This window comes from Herpailurus yagouaroundi, unplaced genomic scaffold (assembly GCF_014898765.1).
Source record: "Herpailurus yagouaroundi ecotype Mexico unplaced genomic scaffold, PumYag 188, whole genome shotgun sequence".
NCBI lineage: Eukaryota > Metazoa > Chordata > Mammalia > Carnivora > Felidae > Herpailurus > Herpailurus yagouaroundi.
In genome coordinates, this window is record NW_024412419.1 from 25,288,213 (window position 1) to 25,316,038 (window position 27,826).

Sequence of the window (27,826 nt, forward strand, 5' to 3'; positions counted from 1 at the left end):
ACACAAGGATTGTGAGAGTTCCGGAAGGGGCTCCCATGGGTCAAGGAGCCCCAGGGAGCCCCCAGGTTTTCCCTACTGGAAGTCTGCAGGATTACCCTCAGCACCCTCTCTGTGCAACTGTCCCCAGATTTCTACTGCATTTGCATACTTCGGTCATTATTCCTGTATTATTTCTTTTCACATTGACGAATAAGTCCCCCCAGAGAACAGGCCTGCAAAGTGGAAGTGGATTTATTTGCTCAACAGCCATGAATGTACAGAGTCCTGTGCTTTGAGAGACCTGTCGGCCCTTCAGAAACTGCCAGTTTCCTGGTGGAGATGCCAAGAGGCAAACAAAGGTGTGCAGGTCTGCAAACACCTCAGCCCGGTTTGTGTGGGAGGGGTAATTGCCTCACTAAACCTGTTCCCACTACCTTCTCTACAAATAACTGGCCGTCTCACATTCACCAGGAGAGGTGCACTCAGGCTCAGACCCTCCCTGGGTAGAGGCACCAAGCTGGCCTGCCCTTTCCCCACATCTGGGCTGCAAGCTGGGCAGCTAAGTACCCGTATCTGGGGGGATGCAGGGACATCCCCCAACACAAGCCAGCAGCACAGAACTCTTTGCAGGGCCATGGAGGGAGTGAGTGTCCCGGTTCCAGGACAACTCCAGGCACTTCACCCAGCTGTCCCCAGCCCTTCTACTGTGGAAAGGAGGTAAAGATCTCACTAGCATTTGCTGTCACTGAGCAGATGCTTAAGATCTTCCACTCACAGGAATTAAAGAGACAGGAGGCCAGTGGGCTTGGATGGGGAACAAAGATAGCTTTGCTCAACTTTCCTGACCTGCCCGAAGCCCCAGCTCTCCTCTGCTGTTTGCTCTGGTTTTCTCTGCAGTGTGACTGCAGAAGGGGGGTGGGCGTGCTGAAAGTCATGGAGACAGACCCAGGGTGGAACCCTGCCCTGCCTTCTCCCTGGGTGACCTTGAACCACTTCCTTATCTGAGCCTCAGTTTCCTCATGTGTGAAAGGGAGACTCCGGTGGCAAAGCCATTGAGGCACTGACTACCTTGCTGAGGTCCAGGGGCTTTATTCACCCATCGTCTTCCACTAGCCTTGCTAAGCAGGAGTTTTTCCACCTAACAGATGAGGAAGGATGTGGATCCTTGGGACATTGGACAAGGTACATGTTCAATAAATATTGATTCCCTTCTGTAATATTTGCAAAATTCAAAAGGCCATACTCACAGACAAACCCAGAGCCTCAAATGCATTCATTATTAAACATGATAGAAAAAAAAACATGAATTCAACAATCAACTCATAGATGTTAGAAAGACAAAAAAAGCCTCAAATAGAGGCAGAAAAAAATGATAAAAGACAATTAGTGAATTCTAAAATAGAAAAACAGCAAGACCAATAAAGCAAGTAACTCGCTCCATTTGGGGAAGAAGGTTTACATAGACCCAACCTTTAACAAATATGGTAGGGAAACCCAACTAAAATTAGAAATAAAAATGAGATTTTAGCAATATAAAAACATGATGTAAAATTCTATACTAATCAATTTAAAAATAGTGATGATTATCTGACTAAAATTAGCATGGCCAAAAATGATTCAAGTTAGTCAGTAAACTTTAAAAGATAACTTTGCAATAGTATTTTCAAATGATCAAAGAATATCTCCCTGACAGCTCTGTGAAGGCTTTCAAGTACACAGGATTTCCTGTGGACGTCTCTCACACTTTCAGGGAATAGACCATTCTTGTATCACTTACAGTTTCAGCGAAAAGAAAGAAAGGGAAGGAAGGGAAGGAAGAAAAATCCTGCCACCATTTATTTTAAGAAGCCAGCATAGCCTGGGACCGTGAAAGCACAAGAACATACACACATTATAGACTGATTTCACTTATGAAATATACCAAAATAAAACACATGGCAAATGAATGAACAAGAAATTATTAAGACTAACCCACTATAATCAAGCAGGGTTTGCCCTAGAAATGAAGGACGCTGATTTTGTATCAGGATATATAATAATATAAAATAGCATTTACATGCACCAAAGGAAAAACAATTTATATCCTTCTAATGAATGCCACACAGGCATTTAATAAATGCACAACTTTCTCTGATTTACCAAAATGTTAAAAATTAAAATAAAAAAATTGTAGTTAACTAGGAACAGAAAACTATTTTCATGCTATGAAAATTAAATGGCAATTATTGCAAATCAATATTCAACATAAAGTTTACTGGCAAACACTGGAATTGTCTTCATCAATGTTGGGCACAAGACCAGCATCTATATCTCCTATCCTCTGAGCTGCCTATTCCTTCCCCACCCTGGGCTTTAGAGAGGTGCTCGATGATCTAAAAAGTGCAGAGATGGAAATTACACCCAGAAGCATTTTAGCCTGCTGGGCTGATTTGCTGAGAGAATAGGTAAAGATGAATGGATAAAGAAGATGTGATACACACACACACACACACACACACACACACACACACACACACTGGAATATTACTCGGCAATAAAAAAGAATGAAACCTTGCCATTTGCAATGACATCAACGAAGCTAGAGTATATTATGCTAAGCAAAATAAGTCAGAGAAAGAAAATACCATATGATTTCACTCATATGTGGAATTTAAAAAGCAAAACAAATGATCATAGGGAAAAAAAGAGAGGCAAACCAAGAAACAGAGGATTAAGGCATGCACTTGTGATGAGCGCCGGGTGTTGTAGGGAAGTGTTCAATCACTAAATTGTACACCTGAAGCTAATATTATGCTGTGCCAACTAACTGGAATTTAAATTAAAACTTAAAAAGAAAAAAGATGACTGGGAAGATGGCAATGTCTGCAGGCGTCACCAGGTGGGATGGGCACACCAGGACAGTGAAGTGTGACAAGACTGGCAAGTAGTAGTCTACACCCTGAGTGTGACTCAGAGTCACCTGAGACCTTCGCTGCCCTGGAGGCTGCTGGCTACTGCCTCTCACAGCCTGGATTTAGTAGGTTAACTGGAGGTAGTGTTCAGCATTTACACAGTCCAGAAGATTCTGAAGCCCTGCCAGGGAAAGGGGGCAGGTTCAGGGAAGCTGAGCAATTTGATTACAGATCTGCAGGGAGAGGGCTGTGAACCAGGCAATGTGGCTCCATAGTGCTCAGATCTCTCCCCCGCCCCCAGACCACGCATGTAGATAGGGGCTTCTTGATGTCCGTGTTCTCTGATTCTGCGAGAGGGGCCCTCTGGAGGGTCTGAAACAGTACAGAAGAAAGGTGTGATGGTTAATTTTATAACTTGACTGTGCCAAGGGGTCCCCAGATATTTAGCTAAACATTAGTTCTAAGTATGTCTGTGTTTCCAGATGAGATTAACATTTATTTGAATTGAGTTCAATAAAGCAGATTTCTGATCCCTGTGTGAATAAGCACCATCCAATCCACTGAGGACCTGAATAAAACAAAAGGTAGAGGGAGAATTTGCTCTTTCTCTGCCTGATTGATATGGGTAATATTCTATAGGATATATAGATATATAATAGATACACATACACACACACCACACACACACACACACACACACACACACACACACACACACACCCTATTGTTTCTGTTTTTTTGGAGAACCCTAATACAGAAGCCATCAGCAATAGTCATACTAAGTAATCTTCCCAACTTCTGCACTGTGAAGTCCTTTCTCGAGGCAAATTTTGGGACAATCTATGTTATCTTATGGATGCCAGAAGCACATATTATGCAAGAACCCCTGGAATCTTAACAAATACCCTCTGTGAAGTGGTACCAAACCAGGCATTCTCCTGCAATCGCTTCTGGAGGGGTGTCTTCCAATGCAACATCACTTGCTATGTTTTGGAGTGATTTCTGCAATCATTTTGAAGGCTGCTGTTAGATGAGGGAACATCAGGGTCAGCATGTTGGCATTCAGACACAGGCTAAATATATCATTCAGAGGGTGGGCAGAGGTCAGCCTGGGCCAGGTGACAGAGTCACTCCCTTTACTATTTTTGCTAGAGAGCTTTGTTTTATTGGCATCAAAGTTCTTTGGCTCGATGACATTTGTTTGCTGGCAGGTTTACCTTGTCACCTTCTGTTACCTGTTGCCTTCATAACCTACACTTCTGTGTCTACTTTGTTAACACTTTCCTTTTCTGAAGAACTCATTTGGGACCTAAGGTAAATCATTTCTAGTGAACAATCCTTTCAGAAACTCCACTCCACTTAAAAGATCAAAGTTGTTACCTGGGTAGGTGATACTTCATTTTGGGATGGCCACAGGCCAGGATCCACAATGGGGCTGGGTCCTGAGCTCTGAGCACCCATCAGACAGCATGTTTCAGGCCCACAGCCATTCTTCAGTTGAGAAGCAAAATTATTCTCCCAAAGTATGGGGTCCAAGATGAAATTGCCATCTCTCAATCTGATACACATTGGTGACCCTGCTGTGAAGAATTGTATCTATATTTCTGTGCTGTCCAATATGGTAGCCACAAATCATATGTGGCTACTTTAAATGAGATTAAGGGGTCCCTGGGTGGCTCAGTTGGTTAAGTGTCCAACTCTTGGTTTCAGCTTGGGTCATGATCTTGTGGTTCGTGGGTTCGAGCCCCGCGTCGTGCTCTGTGTTCACAGCACGGAGCCTGCTTGGGATTCTCTCTCTCCCTCTCTCTCTTCCCTTCCCCTGCTCACTGATGCTCTCTCTCTCTCTCTCTCTCTCTCAAAATAAATAAATAAACTTTCAAAAACTTAAAAAATAAATAAATAAATAAGATTAAAATTTTGATCCCTCAGTTGCATTGGCCACATTGGAAGTACCAATAGCCACTTATTACTAATGGCTGTTGTACTGGACGGTACCAAAAGAACCTTTCTATCTTCATGGAAAGTTCTCCTGGACAATGCTCATCTACTGAACAAAGATAATAATATGATCTACTCACAGGGCTATTATGGTAATTAAATGAAATGTCATATGTAAAGTGCTTAGATTCATACTTATTGCATGTACATACTTGATAAATGGGATTTAGCATTATTCATGGAATTAAAATTCTAAAAGGAAGCACTCTAGCACCAACTTTCATTCAGGAAATATCAAATAGATACACCATATACAAGTCTAATTCTCAGCATGGTCTCTTGCTGACATGGGGTGGGGGTTGTAGGCAGTGCAGAGGCTCATGAGGAGTTGGGTCTCCTCAGTGTCATTTGGTCAGTGCAGGGTCACAGGCTGTTGCAGAACCTGACTGACTGCCACTAGGGTGGGGGGGAGGATGTGAGAAGTGGGGTGGAAATTTCTTAAACAAAGAGAAGCTGAATGAAGCAAGATATGAAGGAGCTTCTACTTCAAAGTTCCAGCAGCAAAATGGATTAGGTTGATTGTTAGAGGGAGAACAAGAAGGAAGGAGGGAAGGAGAGAGAGGAACGGGGGAGGGGGGGACAGGGGGAGAGAGGGAGAGGAGGGAGAGAGGGAGAGAGAAGACATTATGGGACATTAAACAACCTTTCTGTGCCAGGCATAGAAAGCTGAGTTTAGTTGTATGCCAACTCTTAGTCACTCTTAGTGAATCTACCAAGCCCAGGTGAGTATTCAAGGTAGAATGATATCCATGATGGTTTAGCACTTGCTTAGAATATGGAGCTTCCCCATTGTCCTTCCAAGCCTTGAATATGGAGATGGCCTCAGGAGACTTGGTGCCACCTCAGCCATTATACAGGTGAACTTAATTTAAGGAGTGCCAGCTATACCTCTGGACAGTGACTGGGCAAGCTCTAGAGTGGGAAGCAACCTTCTGAAAGTGGTGACAGGCAGCGGAACGGGAGAAGAAATTCTCTCCACACTCCCTGTCAGCCTCCCCCTAGGACCTCAAATGGTTTCATCTGACCTACATTTCTCTCTAAATGTGTTTGCTGAAATTAGCTGAGGGCTGATGCTGGCTGGACTGTGAAAACCCATGGATCCAAAAGGACAGCCCTTGAGGCTGCTACCCTATGCCATCCCTCCCAAATTAATTATAGCAACAATAGCTAGTGTTTAGTAAGTGTTTGCAATGTGCTAGACTCTAAATATTGTCTTCATTTATTCCTTAAAATAATCATGTGACGTACAGGTACAACATTTCATTCTTACCTCATTCTTTTTCTCCTAAAAAATGGAAAGCAGGACACAACACAGAGATTGATTCCTGGTTATCTAGATGAACTAGGAGTCTATTGGTGCACAAAATATTATTTGTAGCAAATAGGAAATCAGAACACAACATGAGCTTACAATGAGGCCTTATGGAGACAATATAGTGTGATAGGAGTACAGGTCTTGGAGATAGACTCTAGGGTTCAAATTCCAGCTCTACCATTTTGGGCATGTTACTTAACTCTTTCTATTTCTCCTCTGTAAAGTGGGGTTAATAATAGTACCTCCTTATAACATTACTGTGAGGATTCAATGAGTCAAAGGACCTAAAGTTGGACCTACCATATGGTCAGCACTATGTAAGTGTTGGCCATTCCAACTAGGATTGAACTACACTGGCCATGGCTCCTCGTCCAAGGCTCTTCTCAGGCACAACTATAAGCTGTGGCACTTGAGGATGTCACCATGTGGAAGGGGTGAATTCAGTGGCTTTCTTGTCTACCGTTCTACCTGTTAAACCAGTCAACCTACGGAATCTCAGCTGCACATATGGAGCTTGAAACCCATGTCAGGGGCCTGTGGATAAAGTCATTCTTTCATCCATTCACTCACTCGTTCATTCAAATCCTAACAGAGTCCTGTCGGGCACACAATCCCATGTGAAGGAAAGTGCAGCATATGGAGGCTGGACTGTCACCTTGTGCAAGTCACATCCCCTGTCTGAATCTGTTTTCTTCTCTATACAACTGGGAAAGAACAAAGGAGACAAAGTAGAACAGGACACATGGAAAACTCAGGAAAACACTATACAAATGTGGACACTGTGATGAGGGACACAAAGACATTTGTCTCAGCTTTTGGCTGAGGAGAAGAGTGGGAGTAGGACGTATCTTCCTCTATTTCAGGTTCCTGGAAGGATTCTGTGGAAGTCATCTCACTTCTGTTTGCCTCAGTTTCTCCTTGCCCCCAAAAGATAAAATTTGAGATGTTGCTGAAATCAGATAGTAAGAAACTCTGAACCCTTCCTAAATAGAAATGTTATAAATTCTCCAACACTATAAATATGGTCTTGTATCTATTGCTCAGCACCTTGTAAAAAAGAAAAAAAAGAACATTTCTAAAAGAATCTCAGCTTCTAAAAATAACAAGGGGAAAAAATATATAACCCTTCCAAACTTTAAATAGAGTTCTCTGTTCTGCTCCCCTTCGGAGGGGAAGGCCAGAAGAGGATAATTTCTGGGGACTTACTGCCTCTGGCTGGTGAGATGGATCCTAGAAGCCTGAAGCACCACCATCTGATCCTGAGCCCCACCTGCACCCTGCTCACACTTCCCTCTCCAAAACTACAAATCTGCCCCCTTGACATCAGAGCAAGAGTCGGTACCTCCAGAGTTTAATGTCTTATTTTATGTTATCAGAAAATATCCTTTTTGTATAGACTAAACTGGCTTTATTGAAAGTACTCAGGAGAGTGTTTGGCACTTAATCAGTGCTTGGTAACACTTGCTGATATCATAATCATTAGCTTACTAGACATTATCTTATTTTCTCTTGTTCTAGGTTCTGCTGGTTGCTTTTGGAAGAACAGGAGGATTGGCCTCAGGATCCTTAGAGTGGTCCTTACCTGGATCTTTTTCCCTAATGAGATTATGAGAATGGTCAGTGGGCTGAGAAATATTTCTTGGGAATGAATATAGTTTAGAAAAACCAACAGGGCTCATCTCGCCACAAGGTTGAGTTAGTGACCAACTACTGGCATAGGGATTTGAATGTTTCCCTGAAAGATCTTCCTAATTTGATGTCTAAAATTCTTTTATAAATGATCAAGCCTTTACAAGACTGACAATACATATACAAATGAGAGGGGTGAGGCAATTATTTAAATTCATCCTATTTTAGGCGCCTGGGTGGCGCAGTCGGTTAAGCGTCCGACTTCAGCCAGGTCACGATCTCGCGGTCCGTGAGTTCGAGCCCCGCGTCGGGCTCTGGGCTGATGGCTCAGAGCCTGGAGCCTGTTTCCGATTCTGTGTCTCCCTCTCTCTCTGCCCCTCCCCCATTCGTGCTCTGTCTCTCTCTGTCCCAAAAATAAATAAACGTTGAAAAAAAAAATTAAAAAAATAAATAAATAAATAAATTCATCCTATTTTATCAGTGACTGACAGGATATCTTCCCTTTGACTAAATTCTAACAGGGGAAAAGAAAAAAATAAAGACAGTGGTAACTGAAGAGAATAAAGAGTGATGAAGACTGACAGATGGGCTCAATTGTGGAGATGGAAGAGACCCTAGAGACCAACTACCACAATCTTCATACCCATGGTTTCCCATTTCTCAGATGAGAACACTGAAGCATGCAATCTAGTGATGTGCTCAGTGTGAGAACTGGGTTAGAACCCAGGGGTCCTGGTTGCTGGTACAGGGTCCTTACATCCTACTGACGATACAACACTATAGCTAAGGGACCAGATAAATTTCATTCTCCTTCCTATTTGGTTTGGGCCACCTTTGAAAACCAAGTCACGTGCCCATCCTTCTTTCAGTAGGAGGTACCATGACAGGCAGTTGAGAGGGCCCAGGAGCTGGGTGTGTTTCTGGGGGGCTCACTCACCTTTGGCCGTCTCCACATCAGTCTGGAGAGGTTTTTTCCCTGGAGCAGCTGCAGACCTATGGAGGAAGTCTCCGCGGGGAAGGTCTCATCCTCAAACAGCAGACCTCTGCTTAGGCAATGATCCCGCAAGAAGTTGAAGTCTTGGCCCTTGAATTTGATGACAGGGGTCTTGGCTAGAGTCTCCTGGTTGTGTGCCATGACTCTCCTTAGAAGATGCCTAAGGCCTTTTCCTTCTGGTAAGAAAGAGAGATATTTTTAGGAATAAGCTGTCAAGTCCTTTGCATCATTAGATGTAAGCCTTGGAAAGGCACTCAGATGTCCTCCCACTACTTTACAAGCAAGGGGACTGAGACCCTGAAATGTTCTGTCCCCAGTGACACATCTAGTTGGTGGGTGATCCCAGACTAGAATCCAAGCATCCTCTTCCCAGTCCAATTTTCAATCCGCTCTACCGAAGAACTACTCAGTATGCTCTTATGTGCATGAGAGACTATGGGGGGTGTTTGTACATTAATGAACATTTATTGAGTGCTGACCTGGTGCCAGGCACTTTTCTGCATGCTGGCAATCCAAAGATAAATACGACATGATCTTTATCCCTTAGGGGCTCATTATCAAGTAGGAAAGACAGATAAGACATTTAAACAGCTAGCTATCATTCAACAGAAAGTGTCTAATTAAAAATGTGTACAAAATCCCGTGGATATAAAGAGGAGGGGCCATGAGCTCCCAGGAAAAGTCTAGGATGACTCTCCCACAGACAGTGGCATTTGAGCAGGGCCTTGAAGGAAGCAGAATGTGCCAGATGGAGAACTGGTTATATATATATATATATATATATATATATATATATATATATATATACACACACACATATATACACACACACACGCACGTATATATACACACACATACACACACGCACGTATATATACACACACATACACACACACACACACACACACATATATATATACAAGTTATTATCTATATAATTTAGAGTATCAAGTGCACAGAGGCCCAGGAGTTGAATTGGAAAAGTCATGGGTGTTAGAGAGAATGGAGGGGTGGGCAGTCTGGAAGGGTCAGTGGGGGTAGGAGCTGGGGATAGGGAATGTTGGCAGAGAGGGCCAGGAAAGTAGGTTGGAAAGCTGGATTGTGACATGTTTTATGCCCTCTGCAAGCACTGCAGGGACACTGAAAAGGTAGGTAGGTCACAATCAGATCTGTGTAAAGGATTGTGGAGTGAGTTAAAGGCCACATGGAGGGGATAGATAAGGACTGTGGCAAGGAGGAGGTTAGGAGGCTGTGCACGTGTTCATGGGAGGGACAATGTTAGAGCATTAGTAGTGAAAATGATGGAGAAACAGACCCAGAGTCATTCTATAGGTAGAACCAATAGGATTTCATGATGAATCAAATACGGGGTTAGGGGAAGGGGATGTGTAGTGAGAAAAAGAAAAGGCAAAGTGGTGAACAATCAAATGGGCTTTAAAGTTTGCTTTCTGCTTTCATCACCTACCTACCAGTTCCAGAATTTGGAGTTAGTATTCAAGCCTGCAAACCTCTTTCTCCATCTGTACAGATAAATGATACCAACCTCATAGGGTTTGCTGTGGTATCAAATGAGGTTCAAACTAACATACCAAGCAGAGTGGCTGGCATACATAGGCACACAATAAATGTTGACCTCCCAATTTCCTTAAGGATATGTCAAGGAAATCTAGCATTTCTTATTCAGGAAGCCATAGGGGTGTGACTGATGCCAATGACCAAAATGTGTATCACATCCTCCATCTGTGAGGGAAGCGGAGTTGCATCTGAATTCTGAATACACACTTACTGGCTGTGGGACTTGAAAAGTCTCCTTAGCCACTGACGTAGTGCTTTTCAAACTTCTTTGAGCAGGACACAGAAGACCCAAGACCACAAGACCTATGGACCTATCCATTCCTCCTTAACAGCAGAAAAGGAATCAAGTGATGATAAAGAACTAAAGAGGGAAATAAATGAACAATTCATGAAGAATATGAGCTTATATTCAAGATCTTGGATCATACAAAAAAAAAAACCCCACACAAACTCAAAATAACTTAGCAATGTTCTTATAGTTAACATATAATAATAATATGTTGTAAATTATTTAGGTAATACAAATTCAGAGGCAGAATATCATCTATAACGTGTCACTGTACATGCATATGCAGAGGGAATTATGCATACAAATGTCTAGCAAATGAGGTAAAAATAATTTATGTTTGAACTACTAGGTTGGACAATAGGAAACTTGCATTTTTTTAGGTCAAAATTGTTCAGGGGTCCTGGGTGGTTCAGTTGGTTAAGTGTCCAACACTTGATCTCAGCTCAGGTCATGATCTCAAGGTTTGTGAGTTCATGAATTCAAGCCCCAGCCCCACATCGGGCTGTGTGCTGACAGTGTGGTGCTTGCTTGGGATTCTGTCTCTCCCTCTCTGACCCTCCCCCTGCTCTCATGCATGCACACATACTCTCTCTGACTCAAAATAAATAAACTTTTAAAAAGTTGTTAAATATAGTCCATTTCGTATGGTTTCACCTAAGGTAAAAATGTTTTATTTGGCTTAGCCCAATATGTTACATACATTTCTCCAATCAAGTTCTTGGAAAATAACAGGTGAAAATACATCTATATACCTCACCACTCACTATAGGTTTAAGAGGAGAGCAACCACAGATTATATAAAAAGCTGAAATAACAGTAAGGTATCATTCAAGAACAAGAAAACAGTAATAGAGATTGATTGCCAATTCAGGACAAAGGCAATGACACCTGATAATGGAGAGTTGTGAAAATTATGGGTCTTTCAGTTCTGCACATGCTCAGTGACAGTGGAACCAAGACACCATTGCCAAGCCACGTACCTCTCAGTAAAATATTCAATGAGAGTGTATGATAAACTCCAGTATTGAGCTGATTTTAGTTTAGGAAACCCAAATGGTTGCTCTTATTAACACAATTATGGGACAGCCTTTAATTGCATGTAAAAGTGAGTTGGAAGAATTTGGCTTGACCTCTCCATCAGAGTCTTGCCAAGGCCTTATGTTTAGGGATCAGTTCCCAGGCCATCTGTAGGGCCCCCACCGCTCACTATTGCATGGTGGACTGGTTGACTTTAGGGATCCCTGTGTAAGCCTCACTTTCCTCATTTGTGAAATAATGACAATAATGTGCCTGTTACAGAATTGTTTTAAGACTCAGATGAATCTGGGCTTGTCAAGTACTTAGCACTGTGGCTGGTAAACAGAAAGTGGTCAATAAATAGTGGTTATTAGCATGATTATGATGATAATTTTGATTATGAAAGTACTGTGCAGAGAGCCCCACACCTTCAGAGATGAGAACTTGCTCTTATTAATGACATCTAATCTCAGAGGAGCTTGTAGGGGTGAGGCATTACACACAAGTGCTTAGCTTTGCTACTTCTCTGCACCCACTGAGAGCCCAAGAAGGAAAAGAAAGACTCTGGGGGACAGGCGGCAGGCCTGGCTGTCTGCTGGTGGAGGAGGTGGTCCGCTGCTCTGGGAGAAAAGAGAACTTTGATGGGAAAAAGAGAAAGCAGGCAGGCAGGAGAGAGAGGCTCCCTCCTCCATGCACAGACCTCAGACCTATCAGGTTCACTGTGTTACCCCCTGGGTTGCTTATGGCTTTTCCAGGGAACAGCCTGCTCTCATTTTCTCAAGCAGGAAGGGTCTACAGAACTTGACATTTCACTTTTGTGTGCAGCAGAAAAAGCCAACCAACTCTCTCTCTACCTGTCATTTTAGGGAGGGATTTTTTGGCTTATTTCTTGTATTTTTCCATCTTGCTTCACTGTGAAAGGTAAATAAAGGCAGAAGACTCAGCTGGCTTAATTAAAAAAAAAAGAGAGAGGGAGGGATAGAAGTTCTACCTGCTAGGCAGGATAAAACTTTGTCTTACCTCTGGTTTATCTCTTGAGTCTAGCAAGAAAAATGGCACAGGAGGTGGGAAAATGGCAAAGAGAGTTTATATAAGGTTCTTAATGAGAGAGATGGTGAACTAATGGATTAAGTTCAGAACTAGAGTGAGAAGCAGGCAAGAGATGCAGTTGGTGGCTATAAAACCTGGTCTGCTCCCCTCAGTGTCTATGAAGTAAGTTTCACTCAGTCCCTGTTGTGTCTTCTGCTGAATTGGGTTACTGTGTTAGTCTGTCGAGCACGCAACAAAATCCTGCAGAGTGGGAGCTGAGGCAATAGACATTTATTTCCTCACAATTGTGGAGGTTGAAAGTCTAAGACCACGATGCCAACACAGTCAGGTTCTGGTGAGGACTCTCTTTCTGCCTTATAGACAACCACCTTTTTGATGCGTCCTCACATGACAGAGAGAGAGCGTGCGCTCTCCCTCTTGTCTTATAAGGCCACAGTCCTATTGGAGTAGGGCCTTCTGCTTATGACTTCACTTAACCTTAATCATCTCCTTAAAGGTTCTATCTCTAGAAATAGTCACAGTGGGGGCTAGGGCTTCAATATATGAATTTGGGGGGAACACAATTCAGTCCATAGCTGTGACTAACCCCAAGCTGTCTTAACAACTCTCTGCCCCTGGGAGCACATTTTAGGCAGTGTGCAAGCAAAGAGGAAAGGGGGCATATCAGAGAATAGGTGAAGGATGCCGGTAAACACGAGTGAAAATGACCCAACAGCACCGAGTGTATAAACATTATTCAATTTCGTGGAAAGACAATAAGGGCTCCTGAATGGCAAAAATGTCTTAGATGATAGTATCTTTGGTCTGCCAGCACCTAGTGCCAGGTCTGGCACATAGTGGGTATTCTATAAAATTCTTGTAAGTGTTGGTGGAATGAATGCCACATATTAGCTATTTTTAAGTGTGTTTGGTGGAGCAGAAGCCTCCACAGAGAACAGATTCGGAGGTCATATGGTTTGGAAAATATTTCAAGTCCAGTAGTCCTCATGGAGATTCACAAAAGCTTCTTCAAAGAACTGTTCAATAAAAAACAACAATGACAAAAACACTTATTTAAGCTTGCCTTCAGGATTTTATACATACATAACCAGCAAGTCTTTTTAAAAAAAAAGTTTTTACATTTATTCATTTTTGAGAGACAGAGAGAGACAAAGCACAAGTGGGGGAGGGGCAGAGAGAGAGGGAGACACAGAATCCGAAGCAGGCTCCAGGCTTTGAGCTGTCAGCACAGAGCCCGACGCAGGACTTGAACTCACAAACTGCGAGATCATGACCTAAACCGAAGTTGGATGCTTAACCAACTGAGCCACCAGGCACCCTGCAAGTCCTTTTGTTGGAAAATTCCTATTAATACATAGGAAAGATGCAAAAAGTTAAATGACTTCAGAAAAAAGAAAGAAGCCCCAAAGTTAAATGACTTCAGAAGATTCCAACTCAAGTCCTCATTCTGCCCCTTATTAGCCACAAGATGCTGAGAAAGTTTTCTAAGCACTTAGCACCTCATAGAAGGTGGTCTTGGATGCATAGTCTGAATTTAATTGGGTTGATTCCTGCTTTCTTTTTTAAATCCATGTTCTCCAGAAAATTATAATAGGACACAAAAGAATAAGAACAGAGCCTCAGATGGACATGTGATACAATACCAAAAGCTGTAACTTATGTGTAATTGGAGGCCCGGGAGGAGAGAATCAAGATAGTAGAGCAGAAAAAGTTTTTTGTAGAAATGGTCAAACTCTTCCCCAGTTTGGAGACAAACTTTTGAATCCAAGAAGCTTGAAAGGTCAAGAAAACCAGGACTAGACACATCATAATCAAGCTGTTAGAAACCAAAGATAAAAAATGTTTGAAAGAGCTAGAGAAACATGACACATGAGATTGAAGGGAATAATGATGCAAAGGACTCCAGATTTGTCACAAGAAGCCATGGAGGATGGAAAACAGTGGAATAACTTTAAAGTTGCTGAAAGAAAGAGATGTTAGCACAGAATTCTGTGTCCAGTGAAAATACATATCAGGAATCATAGTGAAATAAACAGATTTCAGATGAACAAAAACTAAGGGAATTAACCATCCAAAGACAATGCTCCAGAAGGAATGATGAAGGAAGTTCTTCAATTTAATAGGCAATAATAACAGGGAAAACTGAATTTTCAAGAATGGCATATGGTAAATATATGAGTAAATATGCAAGACTGTTTTTTTTTCCTCTTATTCTTTAAAATATATATATGTGTTTAAAGCAAAAATGAAAACATTGTCTGGAGATGCTTCAAAGTATTTGGATATCATTCATATGACTGTAACATAAGGAACAGTAGAAGGGAAGTAAAGCTAGCCACATGGCTGCAAGTGTTCTATTTTACATGAAGTGGTGCAATAGAATCATGAAGATTGAGTAAGTGTATTATAATCCCTATATAACCACTAAGAAAATAATAAAAAGAGATATAGCACCCCCCCCAAAAGACAATAGATAAGATAAAATGTGATACTAAAACATGCATATTCAAGTAATCAAAAAAAATCAATAAAGAGGGAACAGTGGATAAACATACAAAAAAGAGACATAAATCCAAGTATATCAATAATTACATGTTAACTTTAGTTAAAAGGCAGAGATTCACAAAGGAGATTAAAAAAGCAAAACTCAGTTATATGCTGCCTGTGAGACACACTTTAAATAAAAAGACCAGATAATTTGATAGTAAATGGATGAAAAGAATTATGCCATAAAAACAGTAAGCATAAGAAGGCTGAGGTGCATATTAATAGATTTACCAAACAGACTTCATAGTAAACGGTATTGCCAGGGATGAAGTGGGGCATTTAATATTGGCAAAAATTGATCAGGAAGAAATAAAATCATTAATGTGTAGGCACCTAATAATACAACCAGAAAATACATGAACCAAAACTTAACAGAATTAAAGTGAGAAATAAATAATTCCACAATGATAGTAGAATTTAGCACTCATAGTTTAGCAACTAATAGGGCAACTAAACAAAAATTTTAAAAATCCGTGAAAACATAAAAGATATGGATGACACTGTTAATCGCTTTGATTTTATTGGCACATACACTGTACTACATCTAAAAATGCAGAGTATACATTCTTTTCAAATATATGAAATGTATTCACCAAAACAGAAAATACAATGGGGCCATAAAACCATGTATTCCAAGGAGTGAATTACACAGAATATTCTCTAACCATGACACAATTAAAATTTTAAGTTAGTACCAATAAGATAGTTAGGAAACCCCCAAATACCTGGAATTAAACACACTTCTAAATAATTTGTGAGTCCAAGATGATATCATGATGGCAATAAGAAAACCCACAGACGTAGAAGGAAGTAAATAATACAGACAAGAGCACAAATTCATAAAAGAGAAAAACAGTAGAGAAAATTAGCAAAGTGAAACTTTTCCTTTGAGAAGACCAACAAAATAAATAAATCCAGAATCAAACAAGTTGAGGACAAAAGAGTGGGAAGACAAGTCACCAATATCATCATTGATAAAGGGTTTATCATCATAAATCCAATAAATATTAAAGAGTTCATAAGAGGCTACTACTACGAAGAAACTAATGTGAAAAAATTTGCTGTGATGTGAAATGGATGAATTTCTTGAAAATTACAAGGTATCAGAGTTGACCCAAGAAGAAACAAAATTTGAATAACCCTATATCTAACCAAGAAATTGAATTTGTTAACAAAAGCTTCCCCCAGAGAAATTCCCAGACCCAGATGGTTTCACTGGTAAATTCTCTTACACTTTCCAGGTCAAAATAGCACCCATCTTGCACAAAGTTCTTCAGAAATTAGAGATGGGAAACACTGCTGAACTTACTTTATCAGGTCAACAGGAGACTAATAACAAAGCCTCGCCAAAGAATCCACACCCCCCAAAAAAATTATGGATCACTATCCCTCATGAACAGAGACGGCAAAGATCCTTCACAAAATTTCATCAAATCAAATCCAACAATGTAAAAAAGAAAAGAGAAAGAATAGTACATCAAGGCTGAGCGAGATTTATTTCAGGAATGTAAGGTTGGTTTCATGCTAAAAAAAAAATCATTGTAATTAACCATTTTAAAAAGCTAAAAAGAAAACCAATAATTAAAATTATTTTACAAAATTCAACATATATTTATGACAAAAACTCTCAAAGGAGAGTTACCTAGGAAAAGTAAAAACATTCTCAGATTAATGAAGGGCATCTATAAAAATCTACAGCTAAAATCATAGTGACAGAAGAGTATTTTTCCCAATTATGATCATAGTTAAGGCAAGAATGCCATTGTCATGTTTTTTCTTTCTTTCTTTTAAAAATTTTAAAGTTTATTTGTTTATTTTGAGAGAGAAAGTGCAAGCAGGGGAGGGGTAACGAGAAAGAGAAGGAGAGAAAGAGAAAATCCTGAGCAGGCTCCTCACTGCTAGCACAGATCCCGAAGCGAGGCTCGAACCCCCTAACCATGAGATCATGACCTGAGCCAAAGCCAGAAGCCCAACCAACTGAGCCACCCAGGTGCCCCTGACACCACTTTTTTTTTTTTTTTAGCATTCATAATAATCATTTTTACTTAACACTGTATTGGAGGTCCTAGCCAGCTCATTAAGAAAAGGAAAAAAAAAAAATCAGGAGGAAAAATGGTCCTTATTTGATATTTTGATTGTAGAAAATTCTAGGAAATCTACAAAATAACTAACAGAATTAATGATTGAATTTAGCAAGATACAAGGTTAATATAAAAAAATTAGTTATTATATTCTAGCAGTAGGCAATAGGAAAACAATAGCATTCTATTAAAAATACTTGGAAAAATATCTAACTAAAGACATCCAAGCTGTCTGCATCAAAAACTATAAATCATTGCTAAGAAAAATTAAAGAAGACCTAAATAAATGGGGAGATGTATTAGGTTCATTAATTGGAAGCCTCAGTATTGCCAAGATGGCAATTCTCTCCAAATGTATCTACAGATTCAATACAATCCCAACTGAAATTGTAGAATGCTTTTTTATTAAAGAAATGGATAAGCTTACTCTAAAATTTACACTTAAATTCAAAGGACCTAGAATAACCAAAGAATTTTTTTAAAAGAAATATTTTTTTTTAAAAGTTAGCCAACCCACCTTCAGCTGGCAAAAAGATAGACAATTAGATAGACCAATGGTGCAGAGTGGAGAATCCAGAAACAGACCACAACATAAATTGTCAATTATTTTATTGACAAAGTTTCCAATTTTCCAAAGTTTCCAAAGATTAAATGGACATAGAAACACCTTTAAAAAAAATGATGCTGGATCAATTGGATATCCATATGGGAATCAAAGTAATCACAAACATAAAGATAAAACTTAAAATTATAACACTTTTGGGGTGCCTGGGTGGCGCAGTCAGTTAAGTGCTTGACTCTTGATCTCTGCTCAGGTCATGATCTCACTATTCATGATTTCGAACCTGGCCTTGGGCTCTGCTCTGCAGGTGCGGAGCCTGCTTGGGATTCTGTCTCCTTCTCTGTGCCCCTCCCCAGCATGTGTGTGTGTGTGTGTGTGTGTGTGTGTGTGTGTGTGTGTGCGCGCGCGCACGCACGCACGCTCATGCTCTCTCTCTCAAAATGAATAAACAAAAAAAAATTTCAAATTGCATTAGAAGAAAACAGACTACTTGCATAGAGGAAGACACAGGAAAAATGTTTGCAAACTTAAGGGTTGGAAAATATGTCAGTGACAGACCACGAAAAGATGAGCCTTACAAGGAAAAAAAAAATGCATCAGTTAGACTTTTTCCAAAGCGTGAAAGACACCATTAAGAAAACAAAAATGCAAACCACAGGCTAAGAAAAAATATGTGTGACATACGTATCAGGCAAATGACTCATAACCCAGAATATACAAAGAACTCTTTTAAATCAGTAAGAGGAAAAGAACCCTTTAAAAATGGTCAAAAATCCAAACATTTTCCCAAAAAACAAAAATAGGCAATTACCGACATGAAAAAAATGCTTTACATCTTAAGTCATCAAGGATATGCAAATTATTACTACAACGAGATAGACACCACACACTCATTAGAAAGGCTAAAATTTCAAATGCTGACCATCCTATGTGTCCATAGGGAGATCAAACAACGAAAACGTTCGCACGCTATTGGTTCGTATGTGACACGGTAGGACCACTGAGTGGAATTTATGGGTTTGTCTGTGCATATATTCAACCTCACTGAATATACCACATTATTTTCCAAGGTTGTACCAATTTATAATCTCACCAGCAATGTAAAAGAGTTCCCATCACTCAGTCTCCTCACTAGCACTCGTTTTTGGCAAATGTCTTATTTGTACCCATCTGATGGGAGTAAAATGCCAACTCCTTGCAGTCTTAATTTCTGTTTCCCTGCTTACTGGTGAGACTGAGCATCTTTCAATATGTTTATTCTTCATTCACATTCCCTCTTATGTGAAATGAATATTCATATCTTATGCCCATTTGTCGACTGCGTTGTCTTTTTCTTCGTGATTTGTAGGAATTATTTATTTACTTTGGATAGTCATCTTTTCTTGGTCACATGTGTTGCAAATATCTTCTCCCAGTTGGTGGCTTATCTTTTTACTTCCTTTACTGTGTCTTTTGATGAACACAGATACTCTTCACTTTATACAAATATAAATGTGTTACGACTATTTGCTTAGAAATTTAATTTTTATAAATTGAGCCAAATGTTAATACTTATGGGAACTTAATATAAGAAACTTTGGGAGAGAGTCTCTCTTTTAAAACAGGAAGTTTAGGGGTGCTTGGGTGGCTCAGTTGGTTGAGCAACTGACTTCGCTTCAGGTCATGATCTCAGGGTTTGTGAATTAGAGTCCTGCGTTGGGCTCTGTGCTGACAGCTCAGAGCCTGCAGCCTGCTTCACACTCCGTGTCTCCCCCTCTCTCTGCCCCTCCCATGCTCATACACTGTTTCTCTCTCAGTAATAAATGTTAAAAAACATAAAACAGGAAGTTTGTTTGCAATTAACACATTCATTCCCTTAAAGCATGGATTTAAATTAAAAAAAATTTTTTTAAATATTTTATTGAGAGAGAAACAGAGACAGAGAGACAGAGCACGAGCAAGGGAGAGGCAGAGAGAGGGAGACACAGAATACGAAGCAGGCTCCAGGTTCTGAGCTGTCAGCACAGAGCCCGAAGTGGGGCCCGAATGCATGAACTGGGAGATCACGACCTGAGCTAAAGTCAGATGCTCAGCCGACTGAGCCACCCAGGCACCCCTAAATTTTTTTGTATAATTCTATAATAATATGTTTAAAAAATACAATATTCACAGCAACATTCTGAAATGGACTTGCAAAGAAACACTTTGACTACTTAGGAAATGATGCTCAGGTTTCTAGAAGCAAAGATCACCTTATCAAAACCAATTACATAACTTTCCCTCTTTTTCTTTTTTCCCTTCCAAAAATAAAGTTCCTTCTTTAGAGGAATAGAAGAATGCCACATATGTGTGATCATGTGAGTTGAGATATAGAGAGAACACACCTTGATTTTTTAAAAAGTATTTGATAAAATTTCTCTTTCTTCCCTGTATTTACATAAGGTGGCAAAAACAAACTCGACTGCAAGACTGGGTTGGTTGTATCCTGTAGTATTGTATGGTCCAGAAATACAGTGTAGTATAGCACAGGAGAGTATGCAGAAGTCACAATTTGAGCCAGAAATTATGGATGAATAATTCTGGATTATCTCAAAATCATTGTACTGTGATAATCACAGAACTCTGTCCCTTGTCCTGTCCTGTTTAACATTTGTATCTTAATCCTGGATGAAGATGTTGGCATGAAAATGAAGATACTTTTCAACTTTTCCATCATTTTAATGATATAAAGGAAGAACAATTATCCAAGCAGATGGCAGATTTAAAGTTCTGAAGGACCTCCAAGCTGAGAACATGGAAGTTGCCCAGGGAAACTGCAAATCTGTCTTCTCATTTAAAAGTTAACTGTGCAAGTAAATAGTGAGTGGGATTTGCCTTGGCTCAGTTTCATTTTGAAAAGATTTTGTATGGCTTACTTGGCTTCCTATTGTGAATGAGGCAATGTGGTGAAAGACGTGCCCACCCTGAGCTGCTGCCACAGCAGGAAGGCACTGCTGTAGACACCATGGGAGCTTCTGGTCCTGTACAAAGTTGCTCTTGACCCGTGGTGGACATCCAGTCCACTGTGTTCAGTTCCGGGGGTGGGGGTTACATTTCAAGCAGCACAGCAATGGTGTACCCATAATGGTAGCCAAAGCAGGGTGTTAGGGTAGCTAGCACAGGGCACCTGGCCAGAACAGAGCCCTTTGCTTGCAGGCAGGGTTTCCCAGTGCAGTTATACCTGTTTGGAAAAGACAGGGATTTTTTTTTCTAATGGCACAAGAATGCCATCACCTAAACACACAAGGAACCTAGAGATCACTTCCTGGGAAGTGGGAGATCTAGATGTGTTCACTGGGAGAAAGACTGAGGGACTTACAGGGACTATCAGACCCGGCCCAGAAGTTCTGTTCCCAGCCCTCCAGAATAATCCTGATCTGAGAGAACACAGATTCAGCCACCCCTGGTCCCACAAAAATCAAGCTCCCTGTTGCTGTTTGTTCGACCTCACCAGGGTTATGTTCCTATTCAGAAAACTGGGTTTTGCCTTGACCTTTTAAAAATTAAAAAAAAAAAAAAAAAAAGACCCATGAGATGGTGGTCAAGAGCATGTGGGATCAGCTTGAAACTTGAAACTTTAGTTTGACTTCAGATATCACTTAGTGACTGAGTGATCTTGATCAATGTTCTTACTATCTGAGCCTCCTTTACTTACAAATAAAATGGGCTGGAGGTGGTGGTAATAAAACCAGCCTCAGAGCATAAGGTAGGTATTAAATACCAACATTCTTTAAAAAAAAATTTTTTTTTTAATGTTTATTTTTGAGAGAGAGAGAGTGCGAGCAGGGGAGGGGCAGAAAGAGAGGAAGACACAGAATCTGAAGCAGACCCCAGGCTCTGAGCTGTCAGCACAGAGCCCGATGTAGGGCTGGAACTCACAAACTGTGAGATCATGCCCTGAGCCGAAGTTGGACACTCAACTGACTGAGCCACCCAGATGCCCCAAATACCATCATTCTTATTAAGGGCTCTGTGTGGGAAGTAAGAGCTGTGTGGTAGGTCTCCTGATGATCATGCTGTCAGGATCTCCTCAGGTGCCCACTACCCTATCCATGAACCTGAGCCCTGTAACAGGCGATGGGCAGGCCAGGCATTAGCCAGTTGCCTCCTGACGCCCAACAGTAGTTTTCTCCGGGTCCCCAGAGTGGTGTCCAATAGCCTAGCACATGTGGCTAATGAGCACTTGAAATACAGCAAGTGCCACTAAGGAACTGAATTTTAAATTTTATTTTATTTTAATTAACTTACATCTAAATTTAAAGATCTACACTTGCTAGTGGCTGCCTTGGTGAACAGTGACGAAGAAAAGATCTGCTAATGGCATGGATGACCATGTGCGCTCTCCAGTGGCGATAGTGGGGGGGCGGGTGGTGGTGGTGGTGGTGCAGAAGAATCCTTGCATTGGACAGATCCTTTCAAGAACTTTGACCTGCAGGGGTTCTCTCAACTGCTTTTCCTCAACATCCAAGTTTTGCCACCAAATCATCCAGTCACTTTCCGCCAGCAGCTCTGCAGGCTTTACAGTGACAGGTGCAGGGCTTGCCTCCAGGAGGAGCTTAGCATGTCCCAGCAACAAAGGGTGATTGGGTGATTCCGTGTGCGTTTTGTTTTCGATCAGCTAAGAAACGGGAAGCCCCGAGTTCAATTGTTCCCTGCCCGGGAGTGATGCACACAGCTCTCTCCTGGCTGGTGTTTTTCAGAACAATGGAAATAAATCTGATGTAATGTAGCGGAACACGACAAGGGATGGTTTTCCCCTTAACAAATACTCGTTTGAAATGGTGCCCAAACCCTGCACGAGGAGCGATCTATTTCCCACAACAGTGTTCCAGCAAAACCCATTACTAATTCCACAACTCAAATTAAAACTAACAGAGCTTGAAGGCTGGGGCTGACACTCTCTCTGCTGACAAGGAGCAAGAAGGGTGGGGGAAGGGGCCCTGTGCACTCGCGTGTGTATGTGTTTAATTACACTGTTTAACACATTGAGAATAATTTAGCCACCCGAGTGGAGAAAATAAGGCACTTAACTGCTCTCTGGCGGAAAAAAGCCCCGTGCAAACCACTTTCAGCTCTATGACACCTAGCCACACTTCAGGGCTTTGGAGAGAGAGCACGGTGAAAGGAGGGAGAGGTAGATAGACTATGCAAGACGAAGGGGGAGAGAGAAGGGGGAGAAGGAGAGGGAGAGAAGAGGCAGGGAGAAACCGAGGGGAAGAGAAGGAGGGGGAGGGGAGGGGTAGAGAGAAAAGGAAAATTTTGTGCATATACAAATCAGCTGGGAGTAGGGAAGGCCCAGGACTATTTCTCAAGGAGACCTAGTAGGAGGTAGTGTGAAGGTGAAAGCGAACATAAATTATAGGTTTTAAAAAGATACTTAACACCCACGCCAGTGCTTCTGCCGGGTCACTCCCTGACTTCAGAATCATCTGAGTTTCCTTGCCTTTGTGGCCTGAAAGCTGGGAGTGGGGTGTGTGGCCCCTGGAAAGGCAGGCCTCGAAAGAAGACTATGTGGGCTCCCTATGCAGGAGAAACTGAGGCTTAAGACCAAGGAAGAGAAGTCTGGCCCGCATTGGGAGGAGATTCCTATCCAGCTGCCAGCTTCAAGGCTGGCAACCGGGCCCGCAAGCAGAGTATGTCACTGTCCCAACCAAGGGGCATCTTTTCTGTTTCATTAGGGCTGAGAGGGGTCTGAGGTCATTACCCACGAAGGGCCACAGGAGCCAGAGAAATGCAAGAAGGCTCTAGCATGGTTGTAGATTTAGAAAGCTCCCAGACCTGGAACAGTTACCAGAGAAGAAAGTGCTCGAACTCTCCGTTGCCTTCCAGGAACTCTGGGTTCAGCATCAGGGCTGACCAACTGCCAAGGAGAGCACAGTCTGGCGAGGAAGAGGGGGAGAGACACAGCACCAAAACAGCTCTGTGGTCCATAGAGGTGTAGCCCCATCCTCTTTGCTCCCTGGTGCCCTCAACATGCAGACCCAGCCTCTTCTGACACCCAGGGTCTCACCGGCTCAGAGACCTCAGCTGCTGGGTCCCGGGGGGGGGGCCCCCCCCCCCCCCCCCCCCCCACCACCACCAGGAGCTTCTGTGGGGTAACAAAACGACTGCTGGCCAGGCAGAAGGGAGTCTGTGCCGCTCTGCTGAGGCTGTGAGCCGTGGGCAAGCTGTCCCCTCCTCTTGCCTTTGGAACACTCAAAAGGCTGGACTTCCTTTTAGGTGCTTTTCAACTGTTATGTTGTGTGTTTCTGGAACAGAAAACGTGGGTTCCCTAAATGATATTGGTGGGCAGACAATGAAATCGGAACCCACTGAATATATTATCCCTTTCAGTTAAATTGGGTTTGTCATGTGTGAACATAAAAAAAAGAAACTTGCCTTTGCATAAAAAGATACTCCTTCCCATCCCCCAAGTTCTCTGATACGTGTCATTTAATCACAAAACAAGCCTAGAAAATTCCCTAGCAGACTGGCCATATATTCTGAGGACAAGGCAGAGCATTCCTTCTGGGTTCTATATGTGCCCCAGAAACACGATGTCATATTTGGTATGATCTTGGGATTTCTGGGTGTGGATTTTTTTTTCCACCCATAAAGAGAAGATACTTTCTACTTAGCTAATTCCAGCTCCTTCTTAAGCAAATTAGGGGGTGTTAGGACACTGGGGACTGTCATGTATCAAATTATAATCTGGGTCTTCAAGAGGTGCAATTTCTTTTTTTTTTTTAACATTTTATTTATTTTTGAGACAGGGAGAGACAGAGCATGAACAGGGGAGGGTCAGAGAGAGGGAGACACAGAATCTGAAACAGGCTCCAGGCTCTGGGCTGTCAGCACAAAGCCCGACGCGGGGCTCAAACTCACAGACAGTGAGATCGTGACCTGAGCTGAAGTTGGCCACTTAACCGACTGAGCCACCCAGGCCCCCCCCCCTTTTTTAAAGCATCTGAATTCGTTCTTCAACAGATTACAAACACAGTGGTTTGAAATCACACGCATTTGTTATCTCACAATCCTGTAGGTTCAGAAGCCTGGAATTATGTGCGTGGGTTCTGTGCTCAGAATCTCACAAGCCTGAAATCCAGGCATCAGCCTGCTGTGTTCTCATCTAATGTTCAGGCTTCTCTTCCAAGCTGAGCACAGTTACCAGCAGAATTCATGTGCTGATGGTTGTAGGACTGAAGTCCCTGTTTCCTTGCTGGCTCTCAGAAACCATGAGGAGCTATTTCTGACCCATCCCCCCACCCAGGGAGCCCAGCCCCCACAGGGCTTACCTCCCAGAGGCATGAACCAGAGAGGGTGTGCCAAGGACTGCGCACACTGGGGTTAGGGCCTTTTCTCTTTTTTTAAGTTTCTTCGGAAATTGGTTCTACGTTTATTTATTTTATTTTATTTTTTTTTTAATTTTTTTTTCAACGTTTATTTTTATTTTTGGGACAGAGAGAGACAGAGCATGAACGGGGGAGGGGCAGAGAGAGAGGGAGACACAGAATCGGAAACAGGCTCCAGGCTCCGAGCCATCAGCCCAGAGCCTGACGCGGGGCTCGAACTCATGGACCGCGAGATCATGACCTGGCTGAAGTCAAACGCTTAACCGACTGCGCCACCCAGGCGCCCCTGGTTCTACATTTAGATAATCAATGTATTCTTAAATGATTTCCTCTTGGCCTATCCCCTTCAGCAGGGGAGGACAAAGAGGAGGAAATGGATGGGAAGGAGACAAAGTGAGAGGAGAGGGGGGCAGGGATACAGAAAGACAGAGACAGCAGGTGGGTGGGGGTGGAGATCCTGAGGGAGAAGGGGAGTGCAAGGAAGGACAGAACCTACTACTTAAAGTCCTTCTCACGCCAGCCCAGCATCCTGGGTCGCTGAAATGGAGCCCACGCATCCTGCCTGTTTTTTCCTCCTCAGATGCAAATAAAACAGATGCAGTAATGGAGACTCCCAAGGGAGTGCTCTGAAGTCCCCTCCTGCGACAACAGGCCCATAGAGCAAGTTCCGGGGCACTGCCTCTGGCCACCGCACAGGGATGCCAGCAGCTGGACCTCAGATGTCCCAGTGCACATCTGGCATTCCTGGGCATCTCAGGCCCATGGAGGCCACAGGAGCAATGGGCCAGAGCTCTGGACTGGGAGCCTACTGCTGGCTCCACCAGTGGCCGCTCCCCACTGTGGTGGTGGGGGGGTGGCAGGGGTGGGGAGATAGGGTCAGTAGCACCAGCAGCCAAGCACCCTAAGGGAGAGACTCCCTTTTCCAATCAGCTCCAGGACGTATGACAATGGTGTGTCCCAAGCTGCTTGCTCTGAGACTTTTCTGAAACCAGGGTTCCGCCCAGGTGGATGGGGTCACACTTGTGGGGTTGGGGACAGGGCATGGACCAGTGGGAGAGGAAAAGTCTTTTGAAGGGCACCTGAGTGGCTTAGTCGTTAAGCACCCAACCCGATTTTGGCTCAGGTCATGATCTCATTGTTCGTGAAATCGAGCCCGATGCGGGACTCAGCACTGACAGCCCAGAGCCTGTTTGGGATTCTCTTTCTCTCTCTCTCTCTCAATAAATAAACATTAAAAAAAAGTTTTTCAAAAAGAGCTCCTGAATAAGTATGTCAAAGAGCACCACAAAAGAAAATGAACTTAGAGCGTGCGTGTGTATAAATGTGTGTGCAAAAGTGAGTGAAGCTGAGAAAGGCAGGTCGCAGGGAGTTCCCATACACCTTCCTTTATTCTTTCTCACCCTGCCCTTAAAAATTGCAAGAAGGCGGCCAGAGCATTGGAGGGGTTTTGGGGTAGGAAGGGGAGACAAGGAGGAAGAGGAGCAGAGGGTCGAGGCAGGCCTTCGAGGCCCTGAAGGGAGGGGAAAGGCAGGTGGGAGAGGGACTGTGCCTGCAGAGCCTCAGCTTGGGTTGGGCGGTCGATGCCTGAGCAGGGTGGAGGTGGGGGGTGGGCGGGTAGCAGATACTGCCTCAGGAAGGCTCAGCCTCCCTCCTGCTGCCTAGGCCTGGCGGCCGCGTGCCACAACAGGCAAGGCCCCAAGGGAGCCATGGGGAGGCCTGTGCTCATCTGGAGAAAGTGACATGGTCACAGGAAGAAAGGAGGGTTTGCGGACAGTGTCAGAGGGAGACAGGGCACTGGATCAGAACAGGCTGGGAATTGAAGGAATGCGCCCTTGGTGGGCAGTGGTGGGCTGTGGCTGGCAGTCCAGCGTCCTAGAAGCCAGCCCACCCTGAATGCCTCTGAATTTCTCCCCCAGGCAACTTTAGTACCTGAAAGGAGGTTGGGGATCTTGGAGATGGGGCATAATGACATAGCTCAGCGGCTGGCAGTCACTTCTACTACCTCCAGCACTGATCCAAATGTGGGTCACTGGCCGCATCTCCTAGAGGCAGATGTGTGGTCACTTCCGATGGAGACACAACCCTAGGGGCTGTGGTCCACGGGCCGTGATGGAGTCTGGCTCCTTCTCTGAGCTGTGTGAGGTCCTGGTCAGGCCTGATCTATAGGTATGGGAGGCGGGCACAGCAGAGCTGATCCAGCCAGTGATCAGAGGCAGAGTACTGCCCGAGGGACCATCATTTCAGCATAAAATTAACCAAAGGTCCTGGCCAGTCTCAGTTTTAAAGGTCCCTTGTGGCTGTATTGGCAGCGCGAGGATGTTAACCCCAGAGTCCAGGGACTCCGAGGGAGCCCATCTTGGGTCACTACCTCAGGACAAGACACTTTTTGCATCTGCCATACCCAGCAGGGGGGAGGCAGTGGGATCAGCCTTCACTTCCTCACCCCTCCACCGGCTCTTAAAGACCGGCATTTGTTTATTAGCTAAATAGATGGTCTCTGAGCAGGAGGAGAGGATCTTCAGCTGCCTTTTGGCGGGGAGCATCACAGTT

General features: G+C 43.0%; 1 protein-coding gene across 1 annotated transcript in view; it reads right to left on the reverse strand.

The window, feature by feature from the left end:
* Positions 1-27,826, reverse strand: part of CAPN13 (calpain 13) — an 81,422-nt gene that overhangs the window by 52,093 nt on the left and 1,503 nt on the right. Inside the window, exon 2 of the mRNA XM_040496877.1 lies at positions 8,750-8,982. Coding sequence (XP_040352811.1) covers positions 8,750-8,947 — 198 coding nt within the window. The 5' untranslated portion in view covers positions 8,948-8,982. The remainder of the gene's footprint in view (positions 1-8,749; positions 8,983-27,826) is intronic.